Consider the following 27335-nt stretch of genomic DNA (forward strand, 5'->3'; position numbering starts at 1 on the left):
TACGGAAACGTCCTATGTTCCTATGCACTGTAATCCAACAACATCTGGAGTGCCACTAGGGTGAATGGACCTGTCCATTTCAGTTCCCTCAATTTCTCATTTCCCCCCAATCTTAAATTCAGTTTTCCACAATTTTGCAACAACCTGTGAATTGTTTCTTTAAAAAAATCTTAATGAAAAGTTATCAGCATTTTAGCATGAATGTCTCCTACTCAATGTATCTTTGCATGAATTTTTGCCCAGTAGACATATTTTTGCAAATCAGTTTCCCCATATATAATGCATGTTTCTATGCTGTTTTCACTCGTGCGTGGATATTTCACCACACTTTCCCCTTGTGTTCCCCCCCCCTACATGTTTAGGGAAGCTTTTAATGTTTGATGCATTACTGTATTTTAATATTTTGTTGGAAGCCACCTAGAGTGGCTGGGGAAGCCCAGCCAGATGGGTGGGGTATAAATAAATTATTATTATTATTATTATTATTATTATTATTATTATTACATGTGACTTGGCCAGAGAACTGTCATTTGCAGATGTGAATTTCAAATGGTGGCTGTGTTTCAGTTCTCCTATTGCTTTGGAAAGTGTGAATTAGGTTTGCCTTTAAATGTAACCGGAATAAAATTTCCTCCCCATCCTTAGGTGCCGCAGGTTACCCATCCCTGTCCTACATGGTATATATCCCTGGTAGGTTCCTAGCCCTGGACAGCCGCTCAACACCTCTCAAAAGAAGCAAACTCCTGCAGAGCAATATGGCAGAAAGTATCCTTTCTAGCCTACAATGAATTGAAACTAGTTACTTCCAGCATTTCTGGAGGGAACTGTGAGGCTGGATCTTGAGTTTCTTGGGGCACAAGAGTTTAACAAAAGCTCTCCGGAAGCTGTGGTGGCAGAGAGGGTAAAGGACAGGGTTGATGGCAGAATTGACCCACAGAAGCCAGAATGAGGTCTCATACCAGTACTCGGGGACACAGTGACCGTGACATGCAGCTCGGATAATCATGAGAAGTGTGTACGGTGCCCAGCAGAGGCCAAAAATCCCCACTATAACGGCCAGAGATTTGGCTACTTTCTTGTCTCTGGTGAGCCTAAAACGTTGGCTCATGTTCTGGGAAGCCACCTTCATCCGTTTCTCTAGAGAAAGAGTAGATGTTGAGTGTTTGTAGTTCTTTTTGATGAAAAGCTTTGCTTTGCTGCCAGGAAACCCAGAGCTCTCTGTGCTCGAATACTTGACATTCGTACTCTCTTTGCTGCTTTCTTCTTGGGCGTCCCATTTTGGGACGCCCAGAGTTTCTGCCAGATCTCTCTGCTCCCACTTGCAGCATTTCATGGAGAGCTGGGCTTCAGGGCTCATTTCGATCTCCTCCACAAAGTTCTGGTTCTGAGCCTCATGCACCACATCCAAGCGGGCTTTGGTGCGCCTCTGGATGTTCAGGTAAATGCTCAGGTTGAAAAAGGCCACGCTGATGAATGGGGTGAAAAACTCGATGGTGGAGGCTGTGATGAGGAAATACCAGTTGTAGAAAAACTCAGCGTAGCATTCCCCGTTGGGTATGATGCTTCGGCCGGATATGTACTCCCAGCTGATAATCGCAGGTCCATAGAGCAGGAAGGCTAAGACCCACACCATCACCATCTTGAACACGGCTTGCTTGGTGTCTCCTTGCTGAGCTCTGTAGGACACCTGTAAAGGGAGAACATGCAGTTGTTTTCTTTAGATCACCAACCTTTTTAGGCACATGGGCGCACTTGGATTTTGGAACAAGTGCTGTGGGTACCACTTCTTGCCCGTCTCTCCTGAACCAGCCCCACCCAAGGCACAGCAAGAGGAAGCAAGCAGGCACACACTTCACTTTCCCAAGTGATCTGTATAAAAGTCAGACCCAGTAGGAGTCCGAACCTTGAAAAGCTCATAGAGTCAAAAGAGGAAGTGGGACAGAGTGTCTCTCTTCCAACTTCTTCCTCCTTCAGCGATATGTACTTCTCAAGGGAGAAAAGGGTAACTTCTTCATCTCATGGTTAATGGGGCAGTGAGTGGGGTGGATGAGAGGCTTTGGGGGCAACAACAGAAGAGCTCTAGGGTATCATTGCAACCACAGGCATTGTACTGGGAGGGGCTTCAACATTATCAGGAAACTTTTCTGAGAAATTTCAGGTCAGCTGTTCAAAATTCTGAAAGGAGGAGAAGTTCATGAAGGACATGAAGAAGGGCCTCAGATGATGATTGCAGGGTCTGGGTTGGTTCATATGGTCCTTGAATTATTGCAGTCCTGTGCTGCTTAAGGCTTTAGAGTTCAAAACCAGCACTTTGAATTGGGCCCGGAAACTAATTGGCAGCCAGTGCAGTTGGGCCAGGATCAGCGTAATCTGCTCAAATCATCTTGCCCTGGTGAGCAAGCTGGCTGCTGAATTCTGCACCAGCTGAAGTTTCTGAACTGTACTCCATAGCTGTCTACTTTCAGATTTGAAAATAAGGGATCAGCAGCCTCACCTGTCCCGGGGACAGTCTACGGGATATCTAACAATCCGGGATAGCAGCGGGAAGCAGCGGGAAACGGTGCTGGAATAAGGGAATTTCCCACAAAAAAGGTTGACAGCTATGCTGTTACTCAGAGGCAGCACTGCATTTATTGTGGTGCAGTACTCTAAGCTAGAGGTTACCAGAGCATAGATGACAGAAGTTAGACTATCCCTGCCCAGATGGGGGTGCAGCTGGGCCAGGAGCTGTAGGAGATTGAAGGCACTCTGCACTACTGAAGCCATCTGAACCTCAACCGACAGCAAAGGACCCAGAGGTTCCCTCCAAGCTACATACCCACTCCTTCAGAGGGAGTGCAAACCCATCAAGAGCATCTGGGGCATATTAGCACTGGAGGTTTGCACAATCATCAGGACAGAACAAATGGCTTAAAAGAAGAGCTGTTTTAGTCTGCTATGCAGTAATCTCAGAATTTCTGGAACATGTTCTGTACTTTAAAAAAGAAAGAAATGTTCAATGCATTTGCATAAAAGCAATGCTAGTTATATCATTAGTGTGAAAAGCATAAAAAGGCTTTTAGTCTCTCAACCTGCTACATATGATATATTAATATTTGAAGGTGGGTTTTGTTTTTTTTGACGCTCCATCAATTTGTTCATTATCTCATGTGCTGAAATGCATCGTGCTAAATGAAATGAATATTAGTGCTGCCATTTGAGTTTATCTTGGGCCATGATGATCCTTACCATCACAGGTCCTCAAAGAGATTTTGCAGTTAAAAATAAGGAAATGCTTGGCTTTTCCTGCCCTGTCTTGCCTCCAGAATGCACCCCTTTTGGGGAACTTATGTGGGTGTAAATTCAATTGGCTTAAATTCTACCAGCATAGCCCAGGTTAAGCCAGGATGAGGGAGTTACGTTGGCATAAACACCCATAATTAAAAATGTACAATAAAACAATCCCATGAAAATAGAAAAGCAAGTAAAACAGGGGAGTGGCTAGATCAAGGGAACGCCTGTGTAAACAGGTGTGTTTTCAAAAGCCCACAGAATGCCAATACAGATGGCGGTCTCTTGCATTTCAGCAGGGAGTGCATTCTACATACATAGCTGCAGCTCAGGAAAACACATCGTGCATCTGATGAAGAGAACTGTAACCCACAAAAGCTTTCACCATAATACATAATACATAATGTTGGTTTTTAAGGTTCCGTAGGACTCTCTGGGTGGTATTAACCTAGTGAGCCCCATCAGCAAAAGTCCTGATTGGGAACTTCCACTTACACAATGGGAATTTCCCTCTCTCATTTCCTCCCCATGCCCCCTGAAATTGGCTCCCTGTGTGTGTTGGGAGAACCGCCAGAACACCAGGTGGGACAAGGGACAGGAGGTGAGGAATCCTTTCACCTGGCACCATGTTGAATTCCACCCACCATAATTCTTTTTGCTGCACAAGACTAACACACAATTTTCACTTGTGTTATGTGCTCTAAGGCAAACGAAAGAAACAGGCGAGGACACATTCTTTTAAGTGCATCTGCTGATGTTTCCCCACTGAACTTTCCTATTAAAAGCCTTGTTGTTACGTGCAGATTAGCTACTTATGTTAATGGCCAGCTTTATCTATCTGCTTTTCCCAGACTTACCGCTGTGAGCAGCAATGAAAGGGGATGAAAGGGGATGAGAGAAAGGTAGGAGAGACTTGGGCTAATGGAAGTGATTTCTTTGGCCTTAGACAACCACATGCTAATGGATTAAGATGGACATTTTAAAAGTGAATGCTTCCTTCCACTAGGCTAGCAACTTAAAAATAGCATATTTTTTGGTTGATAGAACCTGGGCAGGAGAAGGATAGAGTGGATTTTTGTGTGCAGGGAGGCGCTTTAGCCTCGTTTTCATCCCCAAAATTGGGATGTGCCCTGACTTGGCAGGGATTTCTTCTCACTGCAAATGCTAGCATGGCTTGAATGTTTTTGCCTAGAACCATAAGATGGTTCAATTTCCCCTCTGTGCTCGCTGCAGTCCTGATGCTGCTCAGCTTCCCAATCCCTGGATAAAGCAATTTGCATGTTTAATAAGCCTGCATTCTAGATGCAAAGCTTAATTAAAGTCAGGAGTAGTTTCCCCTAATATAAATACATGTCTGTAAACATGTCATATATAAGTATGCCCTGATTGACTGGGCCTGTTGGGGGGAACACTTGGAGGTTTGCTTCAGCATAATACCTGAACTGGCATTTAGGGGAAGAAGGGTGATAGCTCTGCGGAAGAGCAATTGCTTCGCAAGCAGAAGGTCCCAGGTTCAATCCCCGACGTCTCCAGGTACGACTGGGATAGATTCCCTGCTTGAGAGCTGCTGAGGGTCAGTGTAGGGACAATAGTGACCTAGATAGACCAATGGTCTGATCTGCCAATGGGGTGCAGTGATTTAAATGCCAGCCTTGGATGGAGAAAACCCAAATCTGAACCGCACACGTTATCGTTCATGGGCTAAAACACACTTTCTCAGCCTAACCAACTGCCTAACATTTCTAATTAGCGCAGAGAAGCATATCATAAATGAAAAACATGGAATGGTGATATGAGTTTGGTGTGTTAAACTATGGTTACTATAGGCAACTGATCGGGGGAGGCTCAGGAGTTGCGGACAGGTGGACGTTGCTCAGTTTTTTTAAAAAAACCTGTGCATTTATGTTTCACAGGGTGCGAAAGAAGGGCTTTGCACCTTGCCTGGCAGAGAAACTGCATGCCTTGCGCCCCTCCTGGGCAACAGCTGTCCGCCCGCGACTCCCGAGCCTCCCCTGATCTGTCAAAACAAAGGGGGAAGGGGGCAGGAGATCTGTACCGCCAGACGTCCCCGGTTCTCCTTTGGCAGTGGCAGCGGCGGCAGCTCCTGAAGCCAGCCAGAGCCAACTGTGCTACCAGGCTGGCTCCGGGCTGCTGAAGCTGCCACTGCCACGTTTCCCAGGGACAGATTTACAAATCTGGGGGCATTCTGGGAACACAATTTGTCCGGGGACAGATTTGCAAATCTGGGTACTGTCCCTGGGAACCGGGGATGATTGGTAACCCTATGTTAAACTGTATGCCAGACCCCTCTAATCTCTGGATCCAGCAAGACTTCTAATTCCTGGAATAGCCAAGACAGCTTCCTGGTGAGGTGATGGGGGATTAAGGGGTTCAGTGCGAGACGGCAAATGGATGGGGACTCCTCTCCCTCCACAGACAGGGCAGAGAATTGTAGTGATGTGAGCTACGCAGAGGCAAAGCAGCAAACTAGAGAGACATGGAGCAATATCTGATTTCTGTTTGAACCCAAGGCTGCAACTATGGGAGAAACAAAGTGTTCCTAGGGTGTTGACGCTGTGAACCCCTCCGTCATAGGCTCAGGTTGTATATATGTGTAAATAAACCACATATCTTAAAAAGACCACAGTCTCCGTTGTCCCTCATTCCAAGGAAACCAAAACCTGGGGAAGTGCCTGGAAACCCCTGGGATCTCATGCAGCTCAGAGGTTAATTATAATATATATAATAATAATTTATTATTTATACCCCTCCCATCTGGCTGGGTTTCCCCAGCCACTCTGGGCGGTTTCCAACAAAGTATTAAAATACAGTAGTCTGTTAAACATTAAAAGCTTCCCTAAACAGGGCTGCCTTCAGATGTCTTCCAAAAGTCTAGTAGTTGTTCTTCTCTTTGACATCTGCTGGGAGGGCGTTCCACAGGGCGGGTGCCACTACCGAGAAGGCCCTCTGCCTGGTTCCCTGTAACTTCACGTCTCGTGTAGAGGGAACCAGCAGAAGGCCCTTGGCGCTGGACCTCAGTGTCCAGGCAGAACGATGGGGGTGGAGATGCTCCTTCAGGTTGGGATGGCATGCAACCATAACAATAACAACTAGTGAAAGGCAGGCAACTGATCACATATTTCACTGCTGCATAGCCAGTTGCAGAGGAAGGGAGGTGCGGTAGGGGTGGGGCGTCCCGGGTGTCACTACTGAGGGGGGTGACAAAATGCCGGGTGGAACTCGCCCCTGGGCCTGCAACACGCCCAAGCCACGCATCTCTTCTGTCTCAAAGGGTCCGCCCCCGCCTGACCCTCTGCTGTAGGGAGGAAGCAGAAGAGGGACTCCTCGGAGACCCCACAGAGCATCCTGCCCATAACTGTCAATGTTTTCCTTTTTTAAAGGGAAATTCCCTTATTCCGAATAGGATTCCTCGCAAGAAAAGGGGAAAGTTGACAGCTATGGTCCTGCCTCGACTGGCAGGCGCCTGACAGCCTTGCTCTGCCGCTGTGCGCATAGTGCACATAGTTTTATATGTGGTTTATCTCTGCTTGTCACCTGGTGGGAAAATGGAGTTGGCAACATGTACACAGCAATCCTTCGTAAATGCCATTTTTAGTATTTTAAATCTTCCATCCTCTTTCGCTCCATCACAGCTCTGATAACCTATTACAAAGAAATGTTTCAGCTACACCACTCTCCTATTTTCCTCCTTCTTCTTTTTAGTTTTATTTTGACATGCTACCTATCCACTTAGCTATCATTGCCATTGAAAGGTTTTTCTGCAGCAAAAGGATGAAATCTGGGTTCTTGCGCAAGATCCAGTTCTCTCCCTCTGGTAATACTGATAGTGCTAGCTTTTGGGAGTTTTGAGAGTAACTTTCTAGTCCTCATGACTGTGTTGAAAAGCATGTAGAGAGTGAAACAATGGCTATCAAACTAAAGGCAGCCATGACGGAAGGCTTATGATCAGGGGGTAGGACTTTCTCTATGGTTCTACTCATACGAAGTCCAATTTCATTATTTGTCACTCTCATATGTGCTCCTTCCTCCCCCCCCAGCTATTTGTGTGTGTGTAAGTACATGTACGCTGTGGGTTAAACCACAAAGCCCAGGACTTGCTGATCAGAAGGTCGGCGATTTGAATCCCCGCAACGATGTGAGCTCCCATTGCTCTGTCCTGCTCCTGCCAACCTAGCAGTTTGAAAGCACGTCAAAGTGCAAGTAGATAAATAGGTATCACTCTGGTGGGAAGGTAAACGGTGTTTCTGTGCGCTGCTCTGGTTCGCCAGAAGCAGCTTAGTCATGCTGGCCACATGACCCGGAAGCTGTACGCCGGCTCCCTCGGCCAATAAAGCGAGATGAGCGCTGCAACCCCAGAGTTGGCCACGACTGGACCTAATGGTCAGGGGTCCCTTTACCTTAAATGTACCAAAAAAAGGGGGGAATATGAACATTTACAATCGGTCACAAAACCCTGCACTTTAAGTACAGAGCTGTATATTGATTGATTGATTGATTGATTGATTGATTGATTGCATTTCCAGAAAGGTAGCTATGCTAGTCTGTTGTAAGAAGATAGCAGAAAGTCTTGCGGCACCTTAAAGACGAACACAGTTTGTGGCTTTACGTTTCCATGGACTACAGTCCGTTTCATCATATCCTTGATGTATTGTCCTGAGTTGTAGGTATCTTTAAACATGGGGGTGGGGAGCAGGAATGGTAAGCAGTGAGGTCAGGAGGAAATGAGATGCAGAAAAGTATAGACAGTGATAATTATGCATCATTACCATTGACCAGTCACTTGTTTTGCTGCTGCTAGCTTTAATCAAATGTCGGGTAGCAAGAATTCAGAATTCTGTGCACACAAGTGGGCAGACGACATCAAGCAAATATTTCTGAAAGTGATCCTTCCTACAGTCTCACCCACACCACATATTTAAAGTGCATTTATAGTATCTGAATAGCTATAGCCTCCCCCAAAGAATCTTGGTGACTGTAATTTACTCTTCACAGAGCTACAATTCCCAGTGCACTTAGCAAACTGCAATTCCCAGTTTGCTTTAAATGTATGGTATGCTTGGAATAGGAAAGAAAGTTACAGCATTGATGCGCAGGACGCTTTCTGCTCTGTTCCAACAATTGTCCTTCAAACAGATGTCCTCGGACTGCAAGGGGGGAAAATAGGTGTAAATACAAAGGAGAATTTCTGGATGCCAAGATCCAAGCCTGGGCCACATTCTCTTTGGTGAGAGAACTCCAGCAGAGATTTAAAACCACAAAATATACAGCAAAGCAAAGCATGGAAATATAGGCTGTTAGAACCTTCAAATATGCCCTTGTCAGTTCCAAAACTTTCCTCGTCTCCCAGAATAGGGAAAAGACCACACGTTTGGTAAGATAAAAATGGTTTACTTACAAACGCTTCAAAGGTCAGTTTCATGTGCTTTTCCACACACCTGTCAGAAAAGCTGCATAAGCAGTAAAACGTGACTTTATTACAAAGTGGTGGAAATCCCTAATTACTGCTATATGAACTTAAAAGTGGCTTGTGAGAGCCATGCGGTCTGAGCTTGGAGCAACCAGTTCAGACGTCCTCACACATTGAGCTTCTCTGGTAGTCTGAGAGGAACAAAGGCTTGATTATCTAGTCCCTCAAGATGAGCTAAGCCTGGCATGATAGCTTATTCTATAGTTTTAACCCCTTTGTGCCTTAATTAAGCTTAAGCATGTTGGTTATATGAAGCTGGTTATCCTACAGTCAGAAGGGGCTAGAATCGCAAGGTCCTTTTAAAGGAATTGTAGATGCCTCCAAAAGGCACCAGCTGCTCCTGATATTGGCCCCTACATTCCCTAGCAGTTGCCGCCTTCTTTAGCTGTGCCAGTTTCAGACCCTGGCTTGGAATGGTTTCTGCCTTCCTGAATATCTGTCCCTGTGCTCCATCCTGCTGGGGCTCAGGCCTCAACTTCCTTTGTGCTGAGCTGCCTCTGGTCAGCGGCCAGCCCCGCCTGTGAGTTTGGTTCTAGCATGATACAGCATTGGGAAGGGCCACAGCTCAGTGGCAGAACATCTGCTTTGCTCTCCGAAGGTCCCAGGTTCAATCCCTGGCGTCTCCAGGTAACTCTGGGAGAGACCTCTGCCTAAAACTCTGGAGAGCCACTGACTGTCAGTGTAGACAATAATAAAGTAGATGGACCATTGGCCTGATAGCTCAATTGGTTAGAGTATGGTGCTGATAAAGCCTGGATCGCAAGTTCGATGCTGCATATTCTTGCATTGCAGAGGGTCGGACTAGATCAGGCATAGGCAAACTCGGCCGTCCCTATGTTTTGGGACTACAATTCCCATTATCTCTGACCACTGGTCCTGTTAGCTAGGGATGATGGGAGTTGTAGTCCCAAAACATCTGGAGGGCTGAGTTTGCCTATGCCTGGACTAGATGATCCGCAAAGCCCCTTCCAACTCAACAATTCTATGATTCAGTATAAGTCAGCTTGCTATGTTCCTATGCTGTGAAACCTAAATCTTCCTAGTCTTGCATTTTCTTTTCTTTTACACAGGATTTCAGAGAAGCAGGTGATAAGGCTAGAGGATCAGGGGCAAAATTTAAGAGGGGAATAGGCAAACAAACAGCAGCAATCCATCAGAGACAATCAACTCTTTTGCACAGTCACTACTCACCGCTCTTGTTACCGAGAGGAATCTGTCATAGCTAATCAGCACAATGTTGAAGACCGACGTGGTGCACAGCAGATAATCAACCACCAGCCAGAGCTTGCAAAAGCTTCTTCCGAAAGTCCACCTGCCAGTTAGCACGTAGGGCACATAAAGTGGAATGCAAAAGGCACCTGAAATGAGAGAGTTCATTTTATGTTTCCTTTGGACCACATCAACAAGGCCAAGAAGGGAGTTGTGTCACCTGGGCAGCCCAGGACCTCCATACACACTGCCTGGGCTTGTGCCCCAGGGAAGTCACTTCAGTGCTGCTATTGCAACAGTTTCACTTTACCCCCAGAGGTGCACTCCATTGTCTCTCGAGACAGACAGATGCCAACAACTTTATGTTTCCTCTGCTGCATTCTGGCCTCACGAACAGGGCGCTGACTGTGTGCAGCTCAAAGTGTATGTATTGTACAACACCAACTTCCACTGCCTGCTGCCCGTCTCACCAATCAGATTCTTAACCATTCCATGAGTTGCTGCGATATTACAAATGTTGGTTGGGATGGATCAGTCACAAAATGTTGACCGACTCCGAAACTGCTGTTAGGAAAGTGGATGCTCCTTTGCAGCAGAGGGGGAAATGCATAGAGAGTTTAGAGAACGATGTGCAGTCGTACTATTTGGGGGCAGGATTTGATGGCTACGGAAGAAAGATAAGACTGTCTCAAGAATTAGGCTACAGAAGATCATCATCTAGGGACCACAGAGTCTATGTGTTTGTGGCAGCATTAAAAATAGCAGCAGCAGCAGGAACAGCAACTACTGATTACAAATTTCCCGTTTCACAGAATAAAAGGTAAAGGTAAAGGTACCCCTGCCCGTACGGGCCAGTCTTGACAGACTCTAGGGTTGTGCGCCCATCTCACTTAAGAGGCCGGGGGCCAGCGCTGTCCGAAGACACTTCTGGGTCACGTGGCCAGCGTGACAAGCTGCATCTGGCGAGCCAGCGCAGCACACGGAACGCTGTTTACCTTCCCGCTAGTAAGCGGTCCCTATTTATCTACTTGCACCCGGGGGTGCTTTCGAACTGCTAGGTTGGCAGGCACTGGGACCGAGCGACGGGAGCGCACCCTGCCGCGGGGATTCGAACCGCCGACCTTTCAATCGGCAAGTCCTAGGTGCTGAGGCTTTAACCCACAGCGCCATCCGCGTCCCCACAGAATACCGATGCATAAAACCATTGAGCTGGAAGGGGTGAAAGGCGAACGTCTTGCTAAATCTCATTCTAATTATTTGCATACAGACTGAACCACAGAAAGCAAACAGCAGCATGCAGGCACCTGTTATTTTGCCTGGTTCACTTGTGGGCAGAACTAATGAACAATTAGCAAACTGAACACAGGAGGAAACTTCCTTTTACCAAACCAGACCGTTGGTTCATCTAGCTCACTGATGCCTACTCCGAACAGGCAGCCACTTTCCAGGGTTTCAGGCAGCGGTCTTCACCAGATGCTGCGGATTGAATCTGACTATCTGAATGCAAAGCATGTGCTACACCACTGTGCGATAATCTCTGCTGAAATGTGCCGGTGCAGCGAGATCGAGAAACGAAGGTGAGTGGGGCACAGCTAAAAATACATTTGAAGTCGTCGCTTTGGGGAATAAGCCCAAGATTTTGTAACGGGCTGGCAAGAAAAACTGTGTATAGCATTTGCTGGACTATTTTTTGCATTCCGCCCCTCCCTGCCCCCTGCCACACAAGGTTTCCCCCCACTGCCTTTCTTTCCATTAATAGCCCTGTGCTATGGGACAGAGGAACACGGGTGGCGCTGTGGGTTAAACCACAGAGCCTAGGACTTGCTAATCAGAAGGTTGGCGGTTTGAATCCCCGCGATGGGGTGAGCTCCCGTTGCTGGGTCCCAGCTCCTGCCCACCTAGCGGTTCGAAAGCACGTCCAAATGCAAGCGCTAAGGCGGGAAGGTAAACAGCATTTCTGTGCGCTGCTCTGGTTTGCCAGAAGTGGCTAAGTCATGCTGGCCACATGACCCGGAATCTGTACGCTGGCTCCCTCGGCCAATAAAGCGAGATGAGCGCCTCAACCCCAGAGTCGGCCACGAATGGACCTAATGGTCAGGGGTCCCTTTACCTTTACCTATGGGACAGCGATGGGACTAGAACAGACTCAGGCTGTGCCAAGCTGGTTATAGACCCAGGCCAGGTGGGAAATGTAGAGTTGTTTCACTAATCTTTGCCAAAGGGTCCTTCTTTGCCTCTACCAGGGAGACTTGCAGTAAAGGCAAAGGTACCCCTGACCATTAGGTCCAATCGTGGATGACTCTGGGGTTGCGATGCTCATCTCGCTTTATTGACCGAGGGAGCTGGCATTTGTCTGCAGACAGCTTCTGGGTCATGTGGCCAGCATGACTAAGCCAGTTCTGGCGAACCAGAGCAGCGCACTGAAACGCCGTTTACCTTCCCGCCTTAGCGGTACCTATTTATCTATGTGCACTTTGATGTGCACTTTGACACAATAACAGCGCATTACTAGTGGGTTTATTCTGCTTCAGTTTGTTCTGCGATGCTTACCCAATACTTCCACATTATTGCTGTTTGGATGGGCTATATAGAGGAATGACTATGGTTTTCCCAGTTGTGATGTATGGAAGTGAGAGCTGGACCATAAAGAAGGCTGATCGCCGAAGAATTGATGCTTTTGAATTATGGTGCTGGAGGAGACTCTTGAGAGTCCCATGGACTGCAAGAAGATCAAACCGATCCATTCTGAAGAAAAGCAGCCTTGAGTGCTCACTGGAAGGACAGATCGTGAAGCTGAGGCTCCAATACTTTGGCCACCTCATGAGAAGAGAAGACTCCCTGGAAAAGACCCTGATGTTGGGAAAGATGGAGGGCACAAGGAGAAGGGGGACAAGATGGTTGGACAGTGTTCTCGAAGCTATCAGTATGAGTTTGACCAAACTGCGGGAGGCAGTGGAAGACAGGAGTGCCTGGCGTGCTTTGGTCCATGGGGTCATGAAGAGTCAGACACGACTAAACGACTAAACAACAACAAAAACAATAGAGCAATGAAGGTGGAACAAAAACGAACCAGAACATTTGTGATATAAAACATTGCAGGAATTCAGCAGGAAGTTACGGGATAGGCACTGATTGGAAATGAAGCAATGTGACCACTCTAAAACTTTTGCAGGCGATAGCAACATGAGCATTATTTCACGACATGTCTCGAGGCGCCATTACTTTCCCAACCTTGGTACAAATTGGTTTGGGGAATAGGCCTCATCCCAAAAAGCCCATCTAGACTTTTAAAAAGGGTCAGCAAGACAAACAATATGTACTGTGCCAATCTCACAGTTTATAGTATAAATAATTTGAAAAGTCACAAGACACACTCATTCCAGTGCAATGTTTATAAGCCAATACATAAATAACAAGAGCAATTAATGGGTAGTTATGTACGGTCAGAAGCCTAATTACAACTGAATCAATTACTAAGTCAATCATGTTGTGATCCTAACAACAAAGCAAAAGCCAAACTGCTTTGCCAGGAAAATTGTATCAATTCCCCGTGTTTGTTCCAGTTTTTAATGTTAATTATGTAACTGATATTTTGGAATGTTATTAATTTCATCTCTCCAAGAGAAATTATTACACTCTTGCTACATGCTGATAAGATTCTATGCATCCTGTGGAGTCCAAAAGGCGTTAAGGTATTATTGTCCAACACGGGCAAATACTGCAGTAAAGAGTACTTCAGATTATACGCTGCTATCCAGACATACCTGAAGGAACGTCTCCACCCCCTTCATTCAGCCCAGACACTGAGGCCCATTTCCGAGGGTTCCCTCCCTGCAAGAAGTAAGGTTACAGGGAACCAGGCAGAGGGCCTTCTCGGTAGTGGCACCTGCCCTGTGGAACATCCTCCCATCAGAGGTCAAAGAAATAAACAATTATCTGAGTTTTAGAAGACATCTGAAGGCAGCCCATAAATTTAGGGAAGTTTTTAATGTTTGATGTTTTATTGTGCTTTTAATTCTGATGGGAGAGTGGCTGGGGAAACCCAGCCAGGTGGGTGGGTTATAAATAACAATATATTATTATTATTATTATTATTATTATTATTATTATTATTAACCATAACTGGGTGAGGTCCCATTGTTTTCACAGGAACTTACATTGTTCAGTAGGGCTTCTTCCCAGTAAGTGTACATATTGAGAGCATACCCTCAAGTGCACAAATTCAGTGGCATGTACTTTTGAGTAGACATGGCTAGAATGGCACTATCAGTTATGCCTAACTTTGGTTGGATTGGAGCCATGCCAATAGTACATATGAATAGAAGCCAGAAGGAAAACTGATAAGACAAGTTCCTAGCTTTTCTTGGGTGCCATCATTTTAAGATAAGTAAATAGTGTGTGCAGATCGTTTATCTTGCTGACAAAGCAGCCGCAGCCGCAGCAAGAATAAGACAAGTTTTCAGCTTTTCTTAGGAGCTACCATTATAAATGATATGTGCAGATCATTCATATTGCTGATAAGATTAAAGAAGCAGCAGCAGCAATAATTAGTGCATTCACCAATCAATAGGGGGTCAAATTAATGTCTCCAACCATTACAGAGGCACAGGCGTGGAGCTGTGACAAAAGGAACTTATGGTTGAGGCTGACAAAAAAATGATTTTTTAAAAAGCTGCAGATCTTCCAAATGTTACCTTTGGAGATCTAGTGAGAATAGAAGCTGTGCTTTCTTCCTAAGAAGTACAATTGGGGGTGGGGAAATGGAGCATATATGCAAATGCTTGACAACCTTGGTTTTATGCAAGAAACATTGCTTTATTAAAGATTTGTAGAATGAAAGGTTTTAGCTCATTGTTAAAGCAAATCTCTCTCTCTTTCTCTCTCTTTGGAGAGCCCTCCTGCCTGGGACCCAGAGCCCATCTAAAACAGCATTCTGTTTCCATAGCCAGCCAGATGCTTCTACAAAGCCCCACTAGCAGGGATGAAAAACATATCTAATCATTTGATTCAGCAATACATTTGAGATAGAGTTCTCAGAAATATATTGCCTTGATATTACCTTTAAAGGGCTTCTTGTGTATACTGTACTCTGGGAACTTCAAGCTGAGTAAGGACTGCAAAGGATATAGCGGTTCTCTCTCTCTCTCTCTCTCTCTCTCTCTCTCTCTCTCTCTCTCTCTCTCTCTCTCTCTCACACACACACACACACACACACACACACACACACACACTGTTGTGCCCTCCAAATGCTTTGGACTACAACTCCTATCATCCTTGACCATCAACCATGTTAGCCTAGGCCTGATAGAAGTTGTATTCCAAAACAGCCATTGATATGAGTGAAAGTAAAAAGGTAAAGGGACCCCTGACCATTAGGTCCAGTCGTGGCCGATTCTGGGGTTGCGGCGCTCATCTCACTTTATTGGCCGAGGGAGCCAGTGTACAGCTTCCGGGTCATGTGGCCAGCATAACTAAGCCGCTTCTGGCGAACCAGAGCAGTGCACGGAAATGCCATTTACCTTCCCGCTGGAGCGGTACCTATTTATCTACTTGCACTTTGAGGTGCTTTCGAACTGCTAGGTTGGCAGGAGCAGGGACTGAGCAATGGGAGCTCACCCCGTTGTGGGGATTTGAACTGCCAACCTTCTGATCAGCAAGTCCTAAGCTCTGTGGTTTAACCCACAGCGCCACCTTTGTCCCTGACTAGAAAGTATCCCTTAGTAATTAGCTGGGACCAAGCTATTTAGCAATTATTTTAATTAACAACCAATACTTCAGATTGAGGCTGAAGTTCACAGCCAGTGCAGTCATCAAAGAGCTGACTGAATCTGCCTGTGTTTTTATACCCTGGTGGAAGATGAGCTACTGCCAACTTCATTTCCTTATCCATCTTCAAAGAGAGCCCCACACAGAGTATACTGTCTTGAAGTATGCCCAGATTATACCTTGAAGTTACATAGACGACTCCTGCTAAATCCCCTTCCATCATCATAAATTAATTCTCGTTGCTGCTGATCTTGCCTCTTATCCCTTCCACTGTTTCACAGGAGTGGAGATCATCAGGCCAGGAGAGCAAATGTGGCCCTCTGCCTGGCCCTTGTCATCCCAGCCGAACAAGCCTCTGAAGGAAGAGGGACACGAAGCAAGGCCTCCATGATAGAAGTAGTGGGTGGGCAGGCTGATAAGGGCACACACAGTCCTTCAGAGAGCCTGGCCCCAACTGATGCAGTCATACCTTGGAAGCCAAACGCCTTGACACTTGAACGTTTTGGCTCCCGAACACAGCAAACCCGGAAGTGAGTGTTCTGGTTTGCAAACGTTCTTTTGGAACCCAAACATCCAGCATGGCTTCTGATTAGCTGCAGGAGCTTCCTACAGCCAATCAGAAGCTGCACCTTGGTTTCCGAACATTTTGGAAGTCGAACGGACTTCCGGAACAGATTCCGTTCAGCTTCCAAGGTACAATTGTATATTGAATTGTGCCTGGAAAAGAACTGGAAGTCAATCCAAGTCGCGTTAAATCAAAGCAGTGTGTTCTGCAAAGGCTAACCCAAGTAACACTTTGCTGAAATTTGTCTACACTCTCACGGGCAGCCCCATATAGAATGTATTACATTCATTTAATCTGGACATGTCCAAGCAGGCCTGTGTCACTGTGGCCAGGTCTGCCTTCTTCAGGAAAGAGCACAGCTGGTGAAACTGTGCAAAGACACTGCTTGCCACAGCGGTTACTACCTGAATATCCTGGAAATATACCAGATAAGTGAGCACCTCCAAGCTATGAACCTGTTCCTTTAAGAGAGAAGTGAAGCACCATCTAAAACAGGCTACAGACCTAAACCTGTACAGCCTGGGTTCCAGATACCTTAAGGCAGAGCTTTCCAAACTTTTCATGCTGGTGACACACTTTTTAGACATGCATCATTTCATGACACAGTAATTCAGTTTTACTAGCAAACCTGAGGCTAAACTAACCCCATTCCAACCCTAGTAGGAGCTCAGGGAGCATTTGCGTGACACTCCTACACACTGCAGCCAACACAGTAATATGCCATGACACCCAGTTTGGAAAGCTCTGCCTTAAGGACTGCCTAAAACCTATTATCTCAGTTCAATTACCAAGGAATCTGGAGGAACACTATTAAAAACATAGGTTGACATTCAAGTAATTTTGATTGAGAGTTGTTGTTGTTTAGTCGTTTAGTCGTGTCCGACTCTTCGTGACCCCATGGACCAGAGCACGCCAGGCCCTCCTGTCTTCCACTGCCTCCCGCAGTTTGGTCAAACTCATGCTGGTAGCTTCGAGAACACTGTCCAACCATCTCATCCTCTGCCGTCCCCTTCTCCTTGTGCCCTCCATCTTTTCCAACATCAGGGTCTTTTCCAGGGAGTCTTCTCTTCTCATGAGGTGGCCAAAGTATTGGAGCCTCAGCTTCACGATCTGTCCTTCCAGTGAGCACTCAGGGCTGATTTCCTTCAGAATGGATAGGTTTGATCTTCTTGCAGTCCATGGGACTCTCAAGAGTCTCCTCCAGCACCATAATTCAAAAGCATCAATTCTTCGGCGATCAGCCTTCTTTATGGTCCAGCTCTCACTTCCATACATCACTACTGGGAAAACCATAGCTTTTACTATACGGACCTTTGTTGGCAAGGTGATGTTTCTACTTTTTAAGATGCTGTCTAGGTTGGTCATTGCTTTCCTCCCAAGAAGCAGGCGTCTCTTAATTTTGTGGCTGGTGTCACCATCTGCAGTGATCATGGAGCCCAAGAAAGTAAAATCTCTCACTGCCCATTGAAATGAATGAACGTGACTAAGTTAGGTCCATTAATTTCAGTGGATCTATTCTGAGTAAAACTTTGTTGGATACCACCTGTAAGAACAAGAGGAATGTTCTGCTGGATCAGACCGATGACCCATCTACCCTGAACCCAATATCCTGTTCCCAACCATGCTATGTGAAGGCTGTAAGCAGTTCCTAAGTGCAATAGCATTCTACCCATTTGTGAGTCCAAAAAACTGGGGTTCAGGGACATACTGCCTCTGGCAGTGGAAACGGAGTCTAGCTATCATAGCTAGTTGTCCCTCATGTCTCCAAAGCCTGACTAGCCTCAGATAGAAGCTGGACGTTTTGTGTCGCCAGTCCCCATGCTATTGAATTCTATTCAGTGCTAGGACTACCCAGGGTTAGACCCCCCCTAATGCTAATGAACACGATTACCTTAGGTTCAGTCATTTTTAATGTATCAGCTGGCTTGCTCAGTTGTTTGGAGCATGGTGCTGATAACGCCAAGGTTGCAGGTTCGATTCCCATAAGGGACAGCTGCATATTTCTGCAATGCAGGGAGTTGGACTAGAACGATCCTCAGGGTCCCTTCCAATTCTGTGATTCCACGATTCTATTCTAATGGGTGCACATTGATCACAGCTAGCAATGGATACAACTCACGGACTCAGATTGAACAAAACAGTTGCTCAGGCAGGAACCAGCGTAACAAGTCCTGCTAGTGCAATGGAGCTTCCCTCTCTTCATCCTGTGTGTCCTGTGTACCCCTCAACTCAACTCAGGAGGGTCAGGAGAACCCCCAGAATAGCATGCAGGAAGGGGAGAAGGGAAGTAGTTCCATATGGCAAGCTGAAATATTAGAGTTCATAGGTGCCAACTCCCTGGGGCCCTGGGTGCCCAAGCAGCCACAAAATTCTCCATGAAGGGGCTGTGCACAAACAAATTTTGTTGCTGGGGCTATGCATGCTGCATGGCACCCATGGTCCTGGGCAACCACAATCGTGGTGCCAGGTTGGCACTCCTGTTAGAGTTGATGAAATGATCATAACAGCATGATGTTGAATTCCTCCCTATGGAATAGTCTTCCAGCAGAGATTTGGCTGGCACCCTCATGGCTAGTCTTCTTTCCTTGAGAACTTTTATATATATATATATGCTTTTTGTACATTAAATTCTGTTGTGCACCACCCTGGTATTTTATGTGATGGGGGGGGGGTGTCTATCAACATTTAGATCTATAAATAAATAAACCAACTCTTTCATACAAACCGACAGCTGCTTTGTTTTGTCTGGATCAAGTCTTACTTCATTTGCCCATGTTTGCAAAGCCATTTGCAAAAAGGAACAGTGGAAAGTTGGCAGACTTGAAGACTGCGTTTGCAAAAGGCTACGGATATTTAAGGATTTAAGGATTAGAGTCCTACTCTCAAGGAGAAATGATAACAATATTTTTTATTAATAATTCCCTGCGCTCCTAAATCACCCAAGTATGTCAGGACATTTTGCCAGGAAGGCACTTCTGGCCAGTCTCAGGAGCAACAAATGCTTGGGTAGCACCAGATTTGGAGAGAAAGAGCAGTGCTATCGGACACAAGCTTTTCTTATCTAAAACGAAGAGGAGAAAAAATGAGTGCCCTGTGAAAGATGTTGTATTGGATGAAGTTCTGCTACAATCAGGTCTATCAGTAAACACAGAGCTGGCTTGATATTTTCAAAGGAAAGTGTACACATAAATTGATTTTTTAAAAACAAACAAAACAGGTAAAACCAGGAGCTCGTCTCTGGTGAGATGCATTGCTATGATGTTTCAAACTACAGTGGTGCCCCGCAAGATGAATGCCTCGCAAGACGAAAAACTCGCTAGACAAAAGGGTTTTCCATTTTTTGAGTCATTCCGCAAGACGAATTTCCCTATGGGCTTGCTTCGCAAGACGAAACGTCTTGCGAGTTATTGCGAGTTTGTTTCCTTTTTCTTAAAGCTGCTAAGCCGCTAAGCTGTTAATAGCTGCTAAGCCGTTAATAGCCGCTAAGCCGTTAATAGCCGCTAAGCCGCTAAGCCGCTAAGCCGTTAATAGCCGCTAAGCTGCTAATAGCCGTGCTTCGCAAGACGAAAAAACCGCAAGACGAAGAGACTCGCGGAACGGATTAATTTCGTCTTGCGAGGCACTACTGTATTGTATTTCTAGTCTTCTCACTACACATCCAGTGACTTTTTCTATATGCAGTTAAATGGGACTGTCTTTGTATTAGGTAGACATGCCAATGGTAGCGGGCGGAGGACACTTTTGCTTAAAAAAAGGGGAATGCATGTTTGATAAAACCTCTATAAAGATAATAGGTGAAATCCATGCTCCAGAAATGCCCTCATTTGACTACTGCAGTGCATTGTTCATTGAGTTGCTCTTGGAGACCAGTCCAAATCTTCAGTTGATTTATAACATGGGTCAGCAAACTTTTTCAGCAGGGGGGCAGTCCACTGTCCCTCAGACCTTGTGGGAAGCTGGACTATAATTTTTTGGGAGAAATTCCTATGCCCCACAAATAACCCAGAGATGCATTTTAAATAAAAGCACACATTCTACTCATGCTGATTCCCGGACCGTCTGCGGGCTGGATTTAGAAGGTGATTGGGCCGGATCTGGCGCCCGGGCCTTAGTTTGCCTACCCATGGTTTATAACATGGGAGTTAGATGGAAGGCTGCTCAAAACATTTCTCTCTAGTATTTAAGGGGGGAAAAACCACCCTTCATTCACTTCCATTCTGTAGCATCAAATATAACCTAAGACACATTTCTCTTGGGATTAATATATCTAAAGGGTCACCCACTCTGATGTGAGCCTGCCCATTAATTTGGACCTACACCAGAGACTCTTAATTTACGCCTGCCTTTGAAAGAAAGGTGAGTTTTGGCCAGTGGTAGGGCCATTTCAGTAGTGTCACCCAAAGCTGTAGAATAATCTCTCAAGAACAGGCGCTTGGCAGCTGCAATGTTGGCTTTCTTCTCCCTAGCTTTTAGTAGATGATGGCTTTAATTTCTGTCTTAATGTTGTATTCCTGCATTTTTAAAGATACTGTTGTTATATCCTATTCTTTGCTGTTAGTTGCCTGAAAGGTTTTCCTGAAAAAGGAGATAAAAATATGAAAGTAATGATAGTTATTTTGGTTGTTGTTTTAACACACACATTCTTAAAATAAAGTGTGTGTGTGTGTGTGTGTGTGTGTGTGTGTGTTTGAATCTTGCTGACTCTCTCTGTCCACTCTGCAGCATGCAACTGAACTTTGAAATGGCACCTTGATTCCTATTTTCTCTCAAGGGGATTTGTGAAACCGAGTTTGCACAGGGTTGCAGCCAAAACCAATTATTTACTTTGCCGTCTAACTCCAACAGCTGTTTTCACACATTATATACTTGCATGTGCACAGCAGTCACACAGGAAAATGTTTTATGTGATTTAGGAATAGACGTGTGTGGATGGAAAATTCCGACAAATTCTTGAAGCAGTCCTGACGTTTCATAAAGTGAAAATAATGTTCCTGCTATGTAGAAACATAATCCTGTTTTCATATCTGCCCTATGTTAACATCATGCAAAAAAAAAAAAAAAAAAAGGGTTAGGTTTATTGTTCTGGAGGGATAATCTGAGAGTTTATTTCTGCTTGCAAATCATTTGGCAAGGGACTAGTCCACCTTGTACCCTTTTGGAAAGCATATAATCCATTTTGGCACATCATCTACCTAGTCTGGCATCAGTAGGAAATCTACACTGACATCCACTTTGCTTAATCCCCCTTGCCCCCAGGCTGCCTGGCATATCCATCAATTTGCATTTCAGAGGTTTTGCATCTAGAGAATGATCACAGCCATATGGAACTGTGCCTCAACGCCCAGAAAGATTCCCCTTTGCTCTTAGCCACTGTAAGGTGAAATCCAGGATTTGACCTCCCAAAAAACTGGGGAGATGAGTGCTGTTGGAGGACAGATATTACTCTTTGTTGGCAAAAGGGGGTGATACATGGTCAACCAACATCTGGAAATACTGGAAGTCACCCCAGGAATGAGTCACAATATTGGGTTGACTGTCAAGGATATCTGCATAATTTCATCAGCCATTTGTAGAATTATATATCCAGTCTACCAGTATCTTCATTTTCTGTAAGATGACCATGCCTGCCCCCATTCCCTGAAAAATGCGCCCACAAAAGTTAACATCCCTGCTCCTCCGGAAACAGTAGTCCCCGCTGAGATTTTGTTCTGAGCAGTATTGATAGATACATAGATAGAGGTCTGAGTAAGGGAAGCCATGGTAACAGGTAGTCAACAGCACCCACCAAGTAAACCACTATTCAAAGAAGCAGCTATCTCTCTAAAGCTGGATGCTGTCCATGTGTCCTTGGGAACCTACGTTTTAAGGGTAGAGAAAGGGGAAAGCTTTGCACTTAGAGAAAAATAGGAGTAGCCCAGACTGATTTGTGCTTTATCCTCACAAAAACTGGCAGGGCCCAGGAGCTGTGTGCGCACAGAAAACAGGTACAAGCCTCCAGCCATCCATGGCTGGAAGTCTGATGTGCTGAATGAAAGCAGGTAGTTTATGGCATGCTTCTCTACAGCACAGAGGGACATAAGAAGGCAGCTTAGACTGGGTCAGACCAATGGTCCATCTAGTTCAGTATTGTCTACACTGGCCGGCAGTGGCTCTCCAGGGTTTCAGGCAAGACTAGAGTCTTTTGCAGCAGCACCTGGAGATGCTGGGGACTGAACCCGGGACCTTCTGCTACACCCTTCCTGGAGCATAAGGGGGGAGGGAATTGGGAAGTTACATGGTCTGTGGTGCATATCCTCTGAGCCCCAGTTCTCCTCCATGGCCCCTCTGAATCCAATCCACACCTTAGGACCCCTTCTATGGCAGTGGTTGACCCTTCCCAATGTATTCATGGGTGATTAATGTTCAATGTCAATTTAATACGTTCTCGGGCATACATACAGGTACATTTGATATTCTTGGAAGTGCCATCTGCAACGCAGTGTATTCCAAAGTTTTTGAACCTAAGCAGACCCCCCCTTACTTGAAAATGAGGCTAACTTTATGTCATTTCATGGGATTTTGTAGCAAAAACAATGCTGCAATTGTCTTAGTTCCAAGCAACAGGGCAGACATCAGTTACGAAAGGAAGAAAAAGTGTCATTTTTCTACGCAGTGGTTCCACAGTGGAAAGAAAACATTAGTTATATAAAACTGGCTTGATAACCAGAGTAGTTCTTAACCCTGCCCACCTTTTGCCGTGACATATATATAGTTGCATTTGACTCTCTGCTGTTTGAGATGCTTTAGCCTGGGAAAATTACTTCCCGGCTCTAAAAGGCATAAGCAGACGAGTTAATCTTTCTAAGAGCAATCTTTAACAACTTGAAATTGTGCCCCAATGGGAGAGGTGCAGGCGAAAGTCTCCCTTAGACCCCCTTTCCCCTCTAATTCCTCCTGACGATCTGCAGAATAAAACTAAACGTCTTCTCCGCGGCATCCTGCCAAAACCTTCACCGCGCCATCCCTTTTCCTAACGGGGTTAGATGAGCGTACAAAAGTATGAGCCACGGAGGAAGAGAGGTGAAGCCGAGGTGTGGTACTTTACCTACTAGGAAATCAGAGATGGCCAGGTTCAGAAGGAAGTAATTGTTTTGCGTCCTCAGACTGGAGTCCACCACAAAAGCCAGCATCACCAAAGCATTGCCAACGACCGTAGCCACGATCAACAAAGCCATGAGGACGGCCAGGACGATGGTCCACATGGTGGAGAAGCGCCCGGAGAGCTGGTCCCCAGCGGCCTTCTCCTGGCTCCCGGAGCCATTCAGGGGCAAAGCCACCGAGGAGCTGTCCATTTCAGCACCACGCGGCTCAGCGGCTCAGGCTGCGGGTGGGAACTGTCCGAGCCACCTCCAGCCGGGAGCGGGACGACACACCTGCTGCCGGGGCTTGGCTCCTGCCGGGCAGACTCAACGACAACTGCCCCTGCATTGTAGACCCACACCCAGCACCCCACAAGTCTCAGCAGCACCCCGAAAGATGACTCGACCCCATCCCACCAGCGGTTCGTTTCCTAAAGAGCTCTCGTGGAGATGATAAAACACAGAGATTCTGTTCCTTCGGTCTTGTGGTCTCCAGTTCTTTCCCCCGGTGGGGAGGCGGGTCCCTTCTCTTTTCCTCTCTGCCTCTGCTTTCTTCTCGCTGCGTTTTTATTTCCCTGAGAGGCAGAACCACGAAGGGAGAGTAAGTGAGAAGAACTCTGCTGGATTTGGGGCTGCAGGTTCTCGCGCAGCGTGCGAAGGGTCTGGCTAGCCTCTGGGCGAAAGCGGAGCTTTGCCTCCGAAAGGTGGAGCCAAGCATCTAACCCTGGAGCTGGATGTGAGTCCGAGCAGGACCAGCTCCTCTGTGGACAGTTCCATGCTGGACAGCCATTGGCTAGCAGCCTCGAAAAACCTGCAAGCCGCTCGTCTCACTTGCCGCTTGCTTTCTTGTTTCTGCCTTTAAGACGCCGCTTTGTAAAATCCACACACGGGTCGAAATACAATTAGCCCAGCCAACGAGGCAGCACTGTTGACTTTGGGACAATTAGCGAAGACTGCATGAATAATCAATATGTCTACGTTTGCAAGATTTCCTAGGCAAATCTCTCTCTCACACACACTGTGTGTGTGGTAGAGAGAGAGATATTTCTGTCGAAGGAAAGTAAAATAACGAGTGCTACAGGTTTGCGTTACGATCACCAGCTAGTTTTTATTTATTTATATGGCATGTAATCTGCCCAATTCATTACAAACGTCATTGCATGCGACTTTACAGCATCTTTGTCAGGTGCTTGTTGGTTTGTTCCCATTTTACAGGTGGAGGACTGAGAATGAGAATAAATGCCTTGTCTCTAATCCGGAAACGCACAGCAGATCTGGGATCTGAACCGCTGTCTTTCAGACTTAAGTCTGATTCACCGGAGCACACTTGCCATCAAGATCCATGGAGAGTCCTACTTCAGAGAAATGGTATCCAAAGTAGCTCAAGTGACGTTTTACTGGTGCAACTGTGTGTGGATCAGAGAGCACACTTCGGAGCTACTCAGGTCTCTGGTGCAGCAAGGGAAGTAGGGTTCCGTTTGTTCATGGTGTTATTGTTAACTATGTTTGGCACGCAAGTACAGGTTACCAACAACAGGCAAGAGATAAGACCAAGACAGGCTGGCACTGATTTCAGAGCACCAGGTGAGTGCAGCTTATGGTTGCAATGGCTCTGATGATTTCCTCTCGCTTTTGCAATAGCTGAGAGCCAAGGCAATAAACCACAGTGAGTCATTAGTCCAGGTCAGATACCAAGAGGCACAGCAACAGAATGATTGAACCATCAACGCCTGATACCAACTGATGCAATCTTGTGAGCTCCAGTGGCCCTTTAAACTTTAAGGAATGAAGCCCTTTGGGATTCAATCGGGGCTCTTTTGTGCTAAGTGACTGATGGGCATGGCTTGCCTTGCTCTATGTACCTAGGATCCTGCTTCTGGGTCCTATAACCCCGTCTTAGACTCTCTCCAACTCCATAGCTCAGTGGGTAGAGCATGAGACTCTTAATCTAGTCTATCTAGTCCAACCCCCTGCATAGACTGGAAAGAGAAGCTGCTGAATTGCAACTCATTACCAAACTTAAAACCATGGAAAGACCTGGTCTGAACAAAGACATTGGATTCTTATCTCATTATACATGACAAAGCCATTTTTCACCTTCTCACCCCTTGCTTTTTCCTGTAAGACCTATTGCAGTCGTTAAGAGTCATCAACAGGCTCTTCACAGCTATCTGCCAATCACCCATTCCCACCACCCTTCTGAGTAATACCCCTCCCCACCTTCTCACTATATAGAAGGATCTGGCAACTTCTGTTTCAGTGTATCTGAAGAAGTGTGCACGCACACGAAAGCTCATACCAAGAACTAACTTAGTTGGTCTTTAAGGTGCTACTGGAAGGAAGAATTTTTCGCTTTAGCTTTTCCTCCATCATTTGGAGGAAAACCTTCATCTACTTTGCTCAGGGTACTTGAAAGGCATACATCAGTGATGCTAGGCACATGACTTGCGTCCGCCCCCCCCCCACCTCAGGTACATATAAATGGTACATAGAATTTATGAGAATTCGCTATTCAAAAGTTTCAGATCCAACCATAGTTAGGAGTGACAGTCATGGGTTTTCAGCTTGGTTTCCTCTCCCCGCCCCTCCCCAAAAAGTTAATAGTGGTGACAGTGATGGATTGTTCAGCTTTGTTGAATTTCTCACCCCCAAAAAACATTACTTAAAGTGACAGAGATGGATTCCTTGTTTCTCTATCCCACCCCAACCCCCACTTCAAAAACTGAACGCTCTTTTCCCCAACAGGGAAAGTCTGGACACACATAGGAACACGGAAAGCGGTATTCTACTGGGTTGTAGATTAACAGAGTCATAGAATTGTAGATAGCTGGAAGGGACCATGAGGGTCGTCTAGTCCAACCCCCTGCAATGCAGGAAACTTTTGCCCAGTGTGGGGCTCGAACCCATGACTCTGAGATTAAGAGTCTCCTGCTGTACCGACTGAGGACTCAGCTATGCAGCTGCAAATGAAATGTTTTGTGTTGCAAAGTGCAATACACAAAGGTGACACTAGATGGCGATAGTAAGCTATGGGAAATTCAATATATTTTTCAAAATATATATATTTTTTAAGAAAGCATTTTCACAGCGTTTTTTTTTTTATATGTGTGTTGACTCCACCTGAGCTATAGCAATGGATCAGGCCATCAATCCATCTAGCTCACTGTTGTCTACACAGACTGTCAGTGGCTCTGTGGGGTTTCAGACAGAGTTATTCCCAGCACGCGCCTGAACTCCTTGTATAAGTTAAGAGTCGCTCACCTTTTTGTGGAGTTCAGGAGAGCAGTTGCTCCTCAGCAGCTGAGTGCATGCTGTACATACAAAAGGTTAACTCCCTGGCATCACCTTTGAAGAGAATCTCAGGGAGCAGGTGATGGCTAAGACCCCTGCCTGAGATCTTGGACTGCTGACGCCAGCATTGGGTTAGTTGACACAATGGCTTGATTCAGTATAAGGCAACTTTGTGTATTGCAGGCAGACTATAATATGCTCTATGTGGGGCTGCCTTTTCCCCCTGATCTGGAAGCTCTAGTGCAGAATTCAGTAGCCAGCCTGCTGATGGGGCAGATGGCTGACAGCTCTACTAAAACAAAGGTTCTGGTTTCCCATCTGCTTAGAGGCCTGGTTAAAAGTTATTGTATTAATGCAGAAACTTCAGTCCAGGATACCTTAAGGACTGCAGGAACCCCTGCACTTGCGATTCCCAGAAACTGAAATTCAGAGGCTCATCACCTCAGACAGTGGAAACAGAACATAAACATTGGGGCTAGCAGCCACCTTTTTTTAATTCTTTAATATGGATTTTTATTAAATTTTCTGTTTCACCATTTCAGAGAAACATTTTACATACTTAAGATATCAATGACTTCCTTCTTCTCTTTCAATGGTTTATTTTACATAGTATATATCCCTGCATATT

General features: G+C 45.9%; 1 protein-coding gene across 1 annotated transcript; it reads right to left on the reverse strand.

Moving 5' to 3' along the window:
• Positions 1-346: 346 nt before the first annotated feature.
• Positions 347-24310, reverse strand: HRH3 (histamine receptor H3). The gene is made up of 3 exons (XM_028732049.2): positions 23383-24310; positions 9950-10116; positions 347-1687 (listed from the first exon to the last, which is right to left on the reverse strand). Exons 1-3 carry the CDS (start codon positions 23627-23629, stop codon positions 800-802), a joined length of 1302 nt encoding a protein of 433 aa, XP_028587882.2. The 5' UTR covers positions 23630-24310; the 3' UTR covers positions 347-799.
• Positions 24311-27335: the final 3025 nt, after the last annotated feature.

This window comes from Podarcis muralis, chromosome 5, assembly GCF_964188315.1.
Source record: "Podarcis muralis chromosome 5, rPodMur119.hap1.1, whole genome shotgun sequence".
In the NCBI taxonomy this organism is placed as follows: domain Eukaryota; kingdom Metazoa; phylum Chordata; class Lepidosauria; order Squamata; family Lacertidae; genus Podarcis; species Podarcis muralis.